The 13,994-nt window shown below is 47.7% G+C and overlaps 1 protein-coding gene across 1 annotated transcript in view; it reads right to left on the reverse strand.

Moving 5' to 3' along the window:
- LOC126210005 (mucin-19-like) overlaps nucleotides 1-13,994 on the reverse strand; it is a 282,532-nt gene that overhangs the window by 171,674 nt on the left and 96,864 nt on the right. Inside the window, exon 2 of the mRNA XM_049939112.1 lies at nucleotides 4,984-5,187. Within this exon, the coding sequence (XP_049795069.1) occupies nucleotides 4,984-5,187 (204 nt within the window). The remainder of the gene's footprint in view (nucleotides 1-4,983; nucleotides 5,188-13,994) is intronic.

Here is a 13,994-nt window from a genome sequence, read left to right on the forward strand (position 1 = left end):
AAAACTAAAAACGTCCTTCAAAGTCACGAATTATTTCGGCGACAGCAGTTCGTGAAGGTAAGAAGTATCTCGTCGTATCTTAAACTATACGCAGCAGTAGTCTACTAAGTATATAAAATCCCACTGTGGGGAGGGCAAACTGGTAAGCCATGGGGTTGGTATAGCTCTGCGTGCTCTCACCAGGCGAGATGCAGTTGTGTGGTATGGCTCATGTGACGCAATTTTTCCTGAACTTTGTATACACATGCCTAGCGCGAAGCTCTGTTAAATATTTATCAGTTACCACTACCAGTCTGAAATTTTTGTTGTCCTACTTAAGTTGCTTAACGAAGCAACAGGTTTGGAGGTACGAACCTTGTCCTTTACAGCCTTAGAATGTGCTGTGACTTTCCTGTGCGTTTGTTGGTCCGGTGTTCACAAACACAAAAAATAATAATAATCGGTGACTTTGTTGAAACGAAATGGCTGCCCTCTTCTGGCATATTCTGCCACGCCCTTGCATCTTGTTAACCACTGTTTATAAACTTGCTAAAGACACTTCGACACGTTATCACAATCAACTCTTTTGTCCAACAGAAAGAATAGGGCGGTAAAAGAAGGCTTATTTCAAATGGCTCTGAGCACTATGAGAAGTAACTGCTGTGGTCATCAGTTCCCTAGAACTTAGAACTACTTAAACCTAACTAACCTAAGGACATCACACACATCCATGCCCGAGGCAGGATTCGAACGTGCGACCGTAGCAGTCGCGCGGTTCCAGACTGTAGCGCCTAGAGCCGCTCGACCACCCTGGCCGGCAAGGCTTATTTCGATTAACTACCGATGTGTCGATCCTGGTGCTATCTGACACTTGTGCTGACTTCTGCACATTTTCCTGACGCATCTGTGATGTTGGTGGGCGAAATACATTACAGTTAGAGAGCCAGTGGCAATTTGATGTTAATAAAGGCGTGATAAAAATTATTTTAAAGAGTTATGTAAACTGTATGAGTAACAGTTTTTGCTGTGTATAAATTTGATTTAAGAATGTTATATTTAATGCACACAAATGCCATACAAGTACGTTAGAATACAGACAATCCCTATTAGTCGACCACAGTATTATTGCAATTGGGAGTGAGAGCGCTCTGTCGGCTTACCGAGAGTCTTAATCGCGATATTTCAACCTGACAGTATATGCACAGCTGTTTTTAAATCTTTCGCAATTCGATGCCCTTTACTTGGCAATCACCGCACTTGTGTTTCCGAAAACGGCCACCAGAGACCAAACGCAATAATATCGGGGTTACCTAGTCCAGCCCTCTCACAACAAGCGCAATAACATTGGGCTTATCTAGTACAGCACTCTCACGTTGCGTGTAATCGTTGTCAATACTGTTTACTGTCATTAACTATTTTTTCTCTGATTCTCTATTTAGAATGTCGTATAAACGATTTCTTTCCTCTCCTGCTGTCAAAATAGTTCTTTCTCCAGTATATGTGTAACACCGTTAGTTACGATTCATCCCCTGGTTCCTCCTCTCCTCTCCTCTCCTCTCCAAACCCCGCCCCCTGCCGCGCCTTCACCGTTGTGTCCGCCCTACCCTCCATCTCTACACCCTTCATCTCCTTTCCCAAAGTGGCTTCCATCAACTCCCCCTCCTGGATGCTGCCCTCTCCCCCTCCATTTACCCCTCCTATCATCTCTGATCCTCACCTCCTTTCCTCTGTCCTTTCCCCAGTCGCCCCCCCTTCCATTCCTGTTTTCTCCTCGCCTAACCTCTCTCTGCCTCCCTTCCCCCCCCCCCCCCCCCGAGTTCTTTTGCATTCGCCTCCTCTGCCTTTCCCCACTACCCGTCGCATCAGCCAAGGTTTCCTTTCCTATGTCCCCTCCCTCCATCAGCTCCCCCTTTTTTCCTTTTCCACTCCTCCCCCTTTCCCCCCCTCATCCGTGCGGGTCCTCACGCCTCCCCCCCCTCCACCATCTGCCGCCGTGTCACCTGTATAGTGCTGTTTTAAGTGACTGTTCAGTGTTGTGCGTCCCCTGTCAGTGTTGCGAACAGCCACCATACTGTGTTTTTTATCTCGTGCGAACAGAAACCAGATTGTCGCCTTTTTTTTTAAATTGAGCCTGTCTGCTTATTGTGTCTCTTCATCCGCATCGTTACCGCAGTGTTTTTATATTTTAAATTCCACAACTTTCTGCCATTTTACACTTTTTTATAATATCACTCTTTTATTTCCTTTCTTCTTGTTTGTTTATATTCTCATCGTTTTTTAACTTTTCTGTAAGCTGTAGAGCAGCATATTACGCTGCTGCCATCCAGCCCCTCCCCCCCCTTTGGTGTGTGGGGTGGGGGGGGGGAATCTGAATGCAATATAGGAAAAAAAATTAGTTACGATTTATGCTTTTATTAAAGGGCATATTTGCGGTCTTATGTCTCTTCTGCACATGTATCAATTGGGACTCGGTTATTTTTAAAAATGTTGTAAATGTAGCCTCATGTGATAACCTACACGTTTCTGACACCACAACTACTACAAACATTGTTATTTTATGAAAGCCTGTTCCATCTACTCTAATGCACGTTCTTTGTGTCACAGAGCTGATGATGTAACAGCACAATGCGTTATAATCAGTAGTGAGAAACAGAACTTAGCGACCGCAATTAGCTTTTTACTGTCACGGAGTAATGAGTCCTATCGACAAAATATGTCAAATTGATTCCGTATTTTTAGATTTCCGGAATGATTTTGTCACCGTTATGCACAAGCGACTTCTAATCAAATTACGTGTCTATTAAGTATTGCCTCAGTTGTGCGACTGGATTAGTGAGTTCGTGTCAGAAGAGTCAAGTTGGCACTAACTGACGGAAAGTCATCGAGTAAACCGGAAGTAATACCTGGCGTAACTCAGGGCGGTGTTACAGGCCCTCTGCAAGCGCCTCCTCTACATCAACGACATGACAGGCAATCTGAGCAGACCTCTTAGAGTGTTTGAAGATGATGCCGTCATTTACTGTCTTGTAAACTCATTAGATGATCAAAACCTATTGCAGAATGAGTTAGACACGATATCTGTATGATGCGAAAAGCAGCGACTGACTCTAAATAATGAAAAATATGAGGTCATCCACATACTAAAAGTGATCTGCTAAATTTCGGTTTTGTATTTGTATTGTGTATTTAAACTAGGGACCTAGAAACGACGGAGAGGCTTCGTCCACGCCGTAGCCCTCAGTGGTTCACAACCCCACAGCAGGCCACAGCAGTCCACCCACCCCACCGCCGCCCTACACGGAACCGAGGAGTATTGTGCGGTTCAGCCCCCATTGGACCCCCACCCTTCCTTCACCCTCCTCTAATACCCTCCCCCCTCCCTCCCGGGAACGTCTCATGCCGGACGAGTGTAACCCCAGATGTTTGCATGGTAGAGTGATTATGGCTCTGAGCACTATGGGACTCAACTGCTGAGGTCATCAGTCCCCTAGAACTTAGAACTACTTAAACCTAACTAACCTAAGGACAACACACACATCCATGCCCGAGGCAGGATTCGAACCTGCGACCGTAGCGGTCGCGCGGTTCCAGACTGTAGCGCCAGAACCGCTCGGCCACCAGCGGCCGGCGAGTGATTATGGTGTAAGCGTATGCGGAGACAGTGTAACTTAAACGGAATAAGGGGAAGCAAGCCGCATTCGCTGAGGCAGATGGAAAACCGCCTCAAAAACCATCTACAGGCTGGCCGGCACACCGGACCTCGACACTAATCCGCCAGGCGGATTCGTGCCGGGGACCGGCGCGCCTTCCCGCTCGGGAAGGAGCGCGTTAGACCGCGTGGCTAGCCGGGCGGCGAAATTTCGGTTACTCGACAAATCATACAAATCGAAAGCCTGAAAATTCAACTAAATAATAAGGGATTACAATTACTAATAACTTAAATCGTAACGATCAAATGGGTAATGTTGTGGGGAAATCAAACCACACACAGCCGTTTATCTTGGCAGAACACTCAGAAAATTCAACAATGCTACTAGAGTGACGGCTAACACCACGCCTGTCAGCCCTCTTCTGGAGTATTCCTGTACGGTGAGCGATCTGCAGCAGATGGGACTGACGGAGGATATTGAAGAAGTTCAGAAGAAAATCTTGAACATGGCTGCGAAACAGCAACTGTGGAAATCTGAAAAGATTGAAAAATCAAACAACCAGTTGCAAGTAAAGGTTTATTTGCCCCTGAGCCAGGTTTCGACCTATGTTTCGATGTTTGTAAAAATATCTTCAGCAAAATTCATGTCCACATACTTCGCAGCCATGTTTAAGATTTTGAAGTACGTGCCTGCCCAGGTATCGAAGGTTGTCAACAAGTATATGGTCATTAATTTTAAATTTTAAAAACAGGGCCCATTACTTGTGAAGAAGATATTTGAACTAAAATCGAATTATAAGTCAAGGGTCAATAAACCTTTACTTGCATCTGGTTGGCTGATTCTTCAACCTCATCAAAAGAAGATAAATTAATTTTTTGTTATTGCAGAATAGAGCAAAGAGTGATACGGAAATTATACGCGAATTGAGGTGGCAATTATAAAACAAAGGCGTTTCTCTTTGGAGGAGGATCTTCTTGTGAAATCTGAATCACCAACTTTCTCCTCCGATTGCGAAAACGTTCTGTTGCCGTACACCTGCATAGGGAGAAGCGATCGTCATGATAAAGTAAGAGAAATTAGAGCTCGCACAGAAAGATTTAACTGGTCGTTCTTCTCGCGCGCTGTTACGGAGTGGAACAGTAGAGAAATAACTTGAAGGTAGTTCGATGAACCCTCTGCCAGGCACTTAACCGTGAACTGCCGAGTAATAATGTAGATGTACACCAAGCCAAGAGCGCATTACTGAGTCGAACATGGTCCCAGGCCAGACGTGTCCAAATAATAAAAGATATTGCGACTTCCATGATTTGTATGCAGACGTATAGTTGGAGCTAGTTGCTGGGCCGACGCGTACCTGCTTCCTTGTGGGGCTCTTGGACTGCTGCTGCTGCTGCTTGTTGGGGGCGGCGGCCGTCCTCTGGCGGTCCTGCCTCTTGACCGGGGGCGGCGGGGGCGGCTTGGCCTTGCGGGCGCCCTTGGCGGCTGCCGTGGCCGCCACCTTGGCTATCAGCTTCCGCACCGCGGGGGCGGCCGCTTTCTTCTTCGCTGCCTCCACAGTCTGAAGAAAAAAAGAAAACTCCACGTCACATACATTGCCTCTGTGGAAAGTAGAGCGTGTGTAGAGGAACTACGATCTATATACAGTGAGGCGCCAAAGCAACTCCTATAGGTATGCGTATTCAGATAGAGACAACAAGTGTCTGTCGTAGTACCTAGATCGGTTAGTGTTGCTACAATGGCAGGTTATCAAGATTTAACTGAATTTGAACGTGGTGTTGTAGTCGGCGCACGAGCGACGGGACACAGCATCTCCGAGGTAGCGATGACGTGGGCATTTTCCCGTACGACCATTTCACGAGTGTACCGTGAATACCAGGAATCCGGTGAAACATCCAGTCTCCGACACTGCTGCGCCTGGAAAAGATGCTGCAAGAACGGGACCAACGACGACTGAACAGAGTTCAACACGACAGAACTGCAACCCTACCGCAAATTGCTGCAGATTTCAATGCTCGGCCTTCAGCAAGTGTCCGTTCAACGGTACATCATCGATATGGGCTTTCGGAGCCGAAGGCCCACTCGTGTAACCTTGATGACTGCACGACACAAACCTTTACGCTTCCCCTGGGCCCGTCAACACCCAGTTTGGACTGTTGTTGACTGGAAAGATGTTGCCTGGTCGGAGGACTCGTTTCAAATTGTATCGGCCGCTGGACGTGTACGGGTACGCATCATGAATCCATCGACCGCGCATGTGGAGGCTCTGTAATGGTGTGGAGAGAGTGCAGTTGGCGTGAGATGGGGTCCCTGATACGTCTAGATACGACTTGACAGGTGTCACGTACGTAATCATCCTGTCTCATCACCTGCATGCATTCGTATCCATTGTGCATTCAGACGGATTTGGGCAATTCCAGCAGGATAACCCGACACCCCACAGGTCCAAGATTGTTACAGTGTGGCCCCAGGAACTCTCTTCACCAAACTCCCCACACATGCGGATTATTGAGCGTATCTGGGATACCTTGCAAAGTGATGTTCGTGTTGTCTGTTCCTTCGAGCATTAGTCAGACATTAGTCGAGTTTATGCCGCGTCGCACTGCGGCGACCTGGATGCTGCCGGGAGGCCTAGACGATATTAGGTCGGTGTAAAATTTTCTTTGGCTCTTCAATGTATAAACGTAAGTAATGGGCACCCAGGCGAAAACATTCTTGACCTCCTGAAGGCTTCAAACTGATGCAGTGTGAAACCACCACTTGGGGGTAGCCTAAACTATTATTTATGAAGTGTTCGATACCACTTTTCATATTTACTTTTCGATACAATTTGTTACGTACTTCGCGATAATTTTTGGCCAAATTCAATCGTTTGTCTAAATAGTATCGGGCTGTTCAAAAACAGCCTCTTTATGTTCGTAACGCAGACAGTGTAGCATCTATGCCGTATTTCTGCCCACGTTTCATCACAGATCGTAGACAACTCACACTGCCGTACGTAAGGAAGCAGTCAAGGTCGGTAGAAATGGTTCAAATGGCTCGGAGGACTATGAGACTCAACTTCTGAGGTCATCAGTCCCCTAGAACTTAGAACTACTTAAACCTAACCTAAGGACATCACACACATCCATGCCCGAGGCAGGATTCGAACCTGCGACCGTAGCGGTCGCGCGGTTCCAGACTGTAGCGCCTAGAACCGCTCGGTGACACCGGCCGGCAAGTTCGGTAGACATATCCATCCTAGAAAGCGGCAGATGGTGGGGGCAGAAAGCAGTGTCATTTGTTTTCTTTTTTCTTTATTGGATTTCGATTGCCCAAGAGGGGGGGGGGGGGGGGGGCGGGCTGACAGCAGCATAATACGCCGGTCTGCAGCCTACAGAAAGTTAAAAAAAATTAGAATTAGGAGATATCATAACAATAAAAGCACGGAGTTAAAACGGTGACTGTTAAAAACTGAAACATGGCGACTACGTTGCGTAAAAAATAGAAAAACAAAGGGTCGGTGATGCTGATTAAAACACATAGCGAATGGACAGGCACAATTTAAAAAACACGGCGACAGTATGGTGGCTGTTCGCAACAGTTAAAAAAAAACCTAGCGACAGTATGGTGGCTGTTCGCAACACTTAAAAACAAACCTAGCGACAGTATGGTGGCTGTTCGCAACAGTTAAAAACAAACCTAGCGACAGTATGGTGGCTGTTCGCAACACTTAAAAACAAACCTAGCGACAGTATGGTGGCTGTTCGCAGCAGTTAAAAAGGGGCACAGGGGCACTCACGGGAACACTAGAGTAGTACGAAGGCGTATGGAGGGGGGGGGGGGAGAAGGACCAGGCAGAGGAGGGGGAAAAGGGGGGGGAGGAGAAGCAAGAAAGGGGGGAGCCGATGGGGGGACAGATGCAGAAAATGGGGGGGGGGGGGCAGGGCGGACGCGAAAAGGAGTGGGGGTGTCATCTGGTTTAGCGCCGAGTACAACAGTTTCATTACTTGTATTTATTGTTCCCACGTCTCAGCAGAATTCCAACTATGCTGATGACTCTATCCTCACTGATGGCTTTGTAATTACGATTTTAATAACTCTAAATTCACGTTCTAAAATTAATTAAAGATTTCATATAACGCTATGGAACACTGACTGAATGAACGGATGAATCGTAAACGCGCCCCGAACAGGCAGCCCTTCCAGCGGTGTGAGAGAATACAGTATCTGAACAGAAGTACACAGACACCAATATCTAATTACCCACTAGATGTCACTAGAGACCGACGCGTCTGAATAAAAGGCGGTGGGGCAGCACTGAGTTGTCAGCAGTACTGAGTTGTCAGCAGGGACGCAGTGTCAGCAGAGTGGTTCGGTCAGGAGAGCGTGGAACGTGGACTAGTCGCTGGTTGCAACCTCAGTAACCAATCTACCAGCGACATTCCTACCCGTCTAAAACTGGCCAAGTCATCCATTGGTTATATGACTGTGGAGTTGAAATCGGAAGGAACGACTACATCTAAACGAAGACCAGCCAGACACCATGTACTGAAGGACAGGGACGATTGAGCATTGCGGACTGAGGGTGTAAAGAATCGCATAAAACCAGCGGAACGAATTAGTCGTGAGTTCCAAGGCGCTACCAGCAGTCCAGCTGACCCAGTGACTGTGCGTTGCGAGTTAAAAACAGTAGAGTACAGTGGTCGTCAAGCTCATACGGTACGCCAAACATCTGTGTAGTCCATCCCAAGCGACACGTGGGGTGGTGTAAACAGCGCCACCGATGCGCAGTGGATGTGGTCCCCTCATTGCGCTCGAGAAAATTCTGAATGCGGAAGGATATCAACACATTTTGCGGCATTGTGTATGACTTACAGCAGAGGGACAGTTCGGATACAATGTCGTAACGCAGCGTATGTGAGTGACTGGTGTGTGGGCCATAACGTTCCTGAGATGAACTGCCCTGCCCCGAGTCTCTACTCGGAATCAATCGAATAGCTTAGGGATCAGCTGGAACGTGCATTTAGCTCGAGCATCCAGCGTCGAACATCACTAACTTCTTTGATTTCGGCTCTGGAGGGAGAACGGGCTGCGATTCCTCAACAGACATGTTGCTGAAAGTGTCCCCAGCAGAGTTGAAGTTTTCATAGCGGTGGACGGTCGACACATCTCACATTAATGTCAACAAATGAGTGTACAGATATCTTTGGACACAATGTGTACAGTTCGTCTCTGATCCCTGTGTAGTCAGGGGGCTACAACCAACGTGATACATAGCGGCCCCACCACAACGGAATTCCATGGTCCTCGTCGGTGCAGAAAACGACACTGCATAGTGGGTGGACGAAAATGCACCCAGAAAGGTGTCCTCGCTCAAGAGATGGAGGATGAGCGGGACTGCAATGCCACGACGAGAAAGTGGGCTAAAGATTTCCATGCACGATAGACACGATGCACTATGCAAGGCGGCTTCCTTCCCAATTGGCTCCCTCTTGGGGAACATTTTGAAAAATGTAGGTCAAAGCATCACAATGGGCGAAAGATGTGAGACTCTCATTAGTCGGCTCTTACGATAGGCAAGAATACCTCGGGCCTATTCTAACCCCTGGGCCCGCAGGGGGTTTAAAAACGGGAAAAAGAGGTGTGTTCACGGGGTCACAGGTCGAGAAGACCGTAAAAGAAGTGACAGCCACAACCAACCTGCATCTTCTCCAATACTAATGTAAAACCTTGTATCTGGAAATAAAAACCACTTTCACGGAGGAAACTGGTGACAAGTTGAATCATCTGTGGATCGTCTGCTAATATTAAATTTAAGGAATCAGGAAAACTATATTTAACATGAAGGGCCGAGAGAAGGGGAAATTCCACGAATATATGAGATATTGTCAGTCTGGCTCCACAACCACATTTTGGTGGTGGATAGTTACGTAGTTACAGTCGACCACACCGTTGTGCGAGAATGCCTCTCTTGCAGCATCTGCCGAGGGAGTTGATTGATCATCTCCGAGACGCTTTCGCGCTTAGAAAATGAATCCATTACGAAATGTGCTACTCTTCTTCTGTATTTCCTGGCTGACTAGCAATATTGCAGTTTTGGGTGGCGTATACTCCCCAAGGGTTCTCCCAATGAATCTCAGTTCCGCATCCGATTACTTTTATGTGGTCGTTGTCCTTTAAACCACTCTGTACTGATACCCCTAGATATTTTATACAACGAACTGCTTCCAGAAACCGACCTGCAGCCGTGTAGTCATAGAATAATGGGTATTTCTGTCGATGTTTACGCGGTACGATTATGGACAATCTGATTTTTCGAGCCAGGCTGTTATGAATCATTATTATTTACATGATGTCAGCTCATTTTGAAGTGTATACTCCCACATTCAACAAAAATTAAAAAAAAAAGACGGGCGAGAATAACGCGTTTTAGCCGTCAACGATTTAAAATAACCACTACTGTAGTGGCATTCGCAAATAAACATAAAAAAAATTCGTAATGTATCGCGTGGAGCATTGCCCTACTCAGGTTGATTCGACACACTCTAGTTTGTCGTAAACAACTATTCGAAGATATAAGAAGAAAGAGCCGCTACCGCCCAGACCTGTCGATATGTCCTGCGTACACGGTGCCTCTCAGTATTATATGTACTAGGGCTGATCGGAAAGTAAGTTCCGATTGATCGCGAAATGGAAACCACTGCGAAAATCAGAAATATTTTATCTGCAACAGTTAGCGACAGCTTCCAGCCACTGCTGTACATAGTCACCACTCGGACTTAGACATTTGTCGTAGCGTTGTACCAACTTTCCAATACCCTCGTCATAGAAGGCAGCCGCCTGTGCTTTCCGCCATTTCTCTACGCTCATCTATAGCTCGTTGTCTGTGTGAAAATGTTGTCTTCATAGGCAGTAGTTAATGTGAGCAGAGATGAAACACAGAGGGAGCCAATTACGAGCTGTGGTGCGTGTGATCAAACACTTCATATCGAAAACGCTGCAGGAGAATTTTCATTGCCGCTGCAGACTGTGATCGAGGATGGTCACGAAGTAGGAACCGTCTGACAGTTCTGTAATGTGGGCTGCATAACGTCAGGCGAAATCTCTCACCAGCACCTCAGACTTGGCGGGAGACACTATTTCCTACGCATCTTTATGAGCTCACCACGCGCTCAGAACTGAAAAGAGCGAAGTGATGTAACCGACAGGCATGCTAGAGACACTGTGGGACACACATGTGCAAAGCTTTATCAGGTTTCGACAGTGGTTTCATTTCTTGACCGATTGGAACTTACTTTCCGAATATCCCTCGTATTTTGTCGGTTTATTTGTAATTATTTGCCCGCTCTCTTTTTGCATGTATGTGTATTTATTTTTCCTCTAGTCCATCAGTAACTGTGCTTTTCTTGCTTGTGTGTAGTATTTATACGACTTCGGAGGCCTCTGGAACAGTGTGGTCGGTCTCTTTCACATGTGTCGCCACTGTGAAATTATTGGTATCAGCCAATCTGGTGTGCTCTTTAATGATAAAATTATGTCGTGTCATACCCGAGTTAAATTTCCGACAAACTTATGGAAACACTATTGGGTTTTGTTGTCTTATTTATGCATAATAAGTTACATTTGTTAACACTGAGAGCCAACTGGCAGTCGTTGCACCAAGCTTAGGGTCCTTCCGCTTCGGGTGTGAGCAAGCACAGCACACCACACGACACGCCTTCCGGCTGGGTTGGCGCCAGCGAAGAGCGAGCCATTTCCTGCGCCCTGCCTTGTCAACGGCTCTTGTTAAACGCGGGGCCACTGCCGGAAATTGAGTAGCGCAACAGGTGGGAATCGCTACGCAGCTGTCGCACCCAGGCGCGGAATTACAGCTGTGCTGTGCTGTGCCTTTACTTGTAAAATGCCCAGCCTCAAAGCTGTGGTCCCAACTGTCAGTTCTGTCTGTCTGTAGGAGCACGTGGAGGTCAGAACAACACAACGGTACAGCAGGTGTTTGCTACATGGCGGGACTCGAAATTAGTCGTCCTCTGAACAGAGCACACCGGTAGCTTTCAAGCACTGTACTTGGTTTATAACTGGCGGTCGTGCGTCACAGGCGGGGCGGCATAGAGCGATTCCAAGGCACAGGGGGGGGGGGGGGCGTAGCTAGGGAAGTGTTGACGTGTGGGACTTTCTGTCTGGCTACACGCTAACTTCTGGGGTAATACTCAGTTCACACCGATTCAGGCGGACTTGACGTCACTAATCGCGCGTACACTGTGTACCGAAGACTTCTGTGATCGTAATGTTAAACTTCGGCAGTCATTCTAGTAGACGAATAAATGGAGCAGCTCAGTACATCTTCAGTTGGTATATTCATTGCAATTTTGGAAGGTCTTGCTGTCCTTTCTTTCTTTGAAGGCGAGATCCTGCCAAAAGTGCTGTAAGGACTTACCAGCACAGTTTGTGAATGGCGAACAAGTGTCACTACTACACTCGTGCTCATAACGTAAGCATAATGCTGATACATGGTGAAACAATGCTCTGGTGGACGGTTTGCGAGTTTAAATCACCTCGGGGTATGACCATCCGGTGGATTTGACCTGCGGTAGTCGCACGGTGGCGCTGGCAGCAGTCCACACACGCAGAGGTGTGTTGGTGCATGTCAGACTACGGTGCAGCGAGTAAGTGTGCAGACGTTTCCAGACGTGCTAATGGTTAATGTGTGTTGAAAACGGCTCTAAGGACACACATGGATGACGTTATGAGGGGTAGAATACTAGGGCGACTGTAGGCTGGTCAAACACAGCAGGTCGTAGCACGAGCCCTCCGTGTGCCACAAAGTGTGATTATAGCAACGATTCCAGCAGACAGGAAACGTGTCCAGGCGCTACAGTACGGGACGTCCACAGTGGACAACACCACAAGAAGACCGATATCTCACCATCAGTGCCCGTAGACGTCCACGGAGTACTGCAGGTAGCCTTGCCCGGGACCTTACCGCAGCCACTGGAACAGTCTACAGGAGACTGGACATGGTTTATTCGCCCAGAGGCCTGCAAGGTGCATTCCACTGACCCCCGGTCACAGGAGAGCCCGTAAAGTCTGGTGTCAGGAAGACAGTACATGGTCACTGGAACAGTGGTCCCAGGTTATGTTCACGGACGAGTCCAGGTATAGTCTGAACTGTGATTCTCGCCGGGTTTTCATCTGGCGTGAACCAGGAACCAGATAACAACCCCTAATGTCCTTGGAAGGGACCTGTATGGAGGTCGTGCTTTGATGGTGTGGGGTGGGATTATGATTGGTGCACGTACACCCCTGCATGTCTTTGACGGAGGAACTGTAACAGATCAGGTGTATCGGGACGTCATTTTGCACCAGCATGTCCGCCTTTTCAGGGGTGCAGTGGCTCCCACCTTCCTGCTGACGGATGATAACGCCCCACCCAGCTGCCATCGCGGAGGAATACCTTGAAACAGGAGACATCAGGCGAATGGAGTGGCCTGCCTGTTCTCCAGACCTAAAGCGCATCGAGCACGTCTGGGATGCTCTCTGTCGACGTATCACGGCACGTCTTCAAACCCCTACGACACTTCAGGAGCTCTGACAGGTACTGCTGCAAGGATGGGAGGCTATACCCCAGCAGCTGCTCGACCACCTGATCCAGAGTATGCCAACCCGTTGTGCGGCCTGTGTACGTGTGCATGGTGATCATATCCCATATTGGTGTCGGGGTACAAGCGCAGGAAACAGTGGCCTTTTGTAGAACATGTCTTTCGGGACGGTTTTCTCAACTTACCACCAATGCCGTGGAGTTACAGATCTGAGCGGTGTGTGTTCGCTATGTTCCTTTTCTATTAGCGCCAGTTTTGTGTAGTGCCAAGTTGTGTGGCACCACATTCTACAATTATCCTTAATTTATGAGCATGAGTGTAGTTACGTCGTCGTGTGTGAGTCGTTTAAATGCTGTTGAACAATGATGGTAGTCCTGTGTTCGATACTGCGGCAAATACTTCATTTTGACGTGAAAATGTCTGTTCGCTCTTCGGTCGAACTTTCTTGTGTGTTAAAATAGTGTCAGATTTGTATCGCTATTAACTATAAGATAAATAATGCGTAAACGACGGTTGAGCCCACACGGATATCCGTGGTCCAGTCACTTTAATGTGACAGCCGCCTACGTTCGACGTCGACGAGCGATTACCGCTGACAGACGGCAGGTGACAGCGCTGACAGCGACTTGTCTTACTTCCAGAAGGGCGACAGCCTCGGCTTTCGGACCAAAGGTGGATGAATTTCCGAAACGGCTACGTTTTTGAAGTATTAGAGGGCCGCCATGTTTAAAGTATACAGTTCAGGGCGAAATGGAGCTATCTAAAACCGGCGCCGAGGCAACTGCGGCGC

The sequence above is a fragment of the Schistocerca nitens genome, chromosome 10 (assembly GCF_023898315.1).
Source record: "Schistocerca nitens isolate TAMUIC-IGC-003100 chromosome 10, iqSchNite1.1, whole genome shotgun sequence".
NCBI classification, from domain to species: Eukaryota; Metazoa; Arthropoda; class Insecta; order Orthoptera; family Acrididae; genus Schistocerca; species Schistocerca nitens.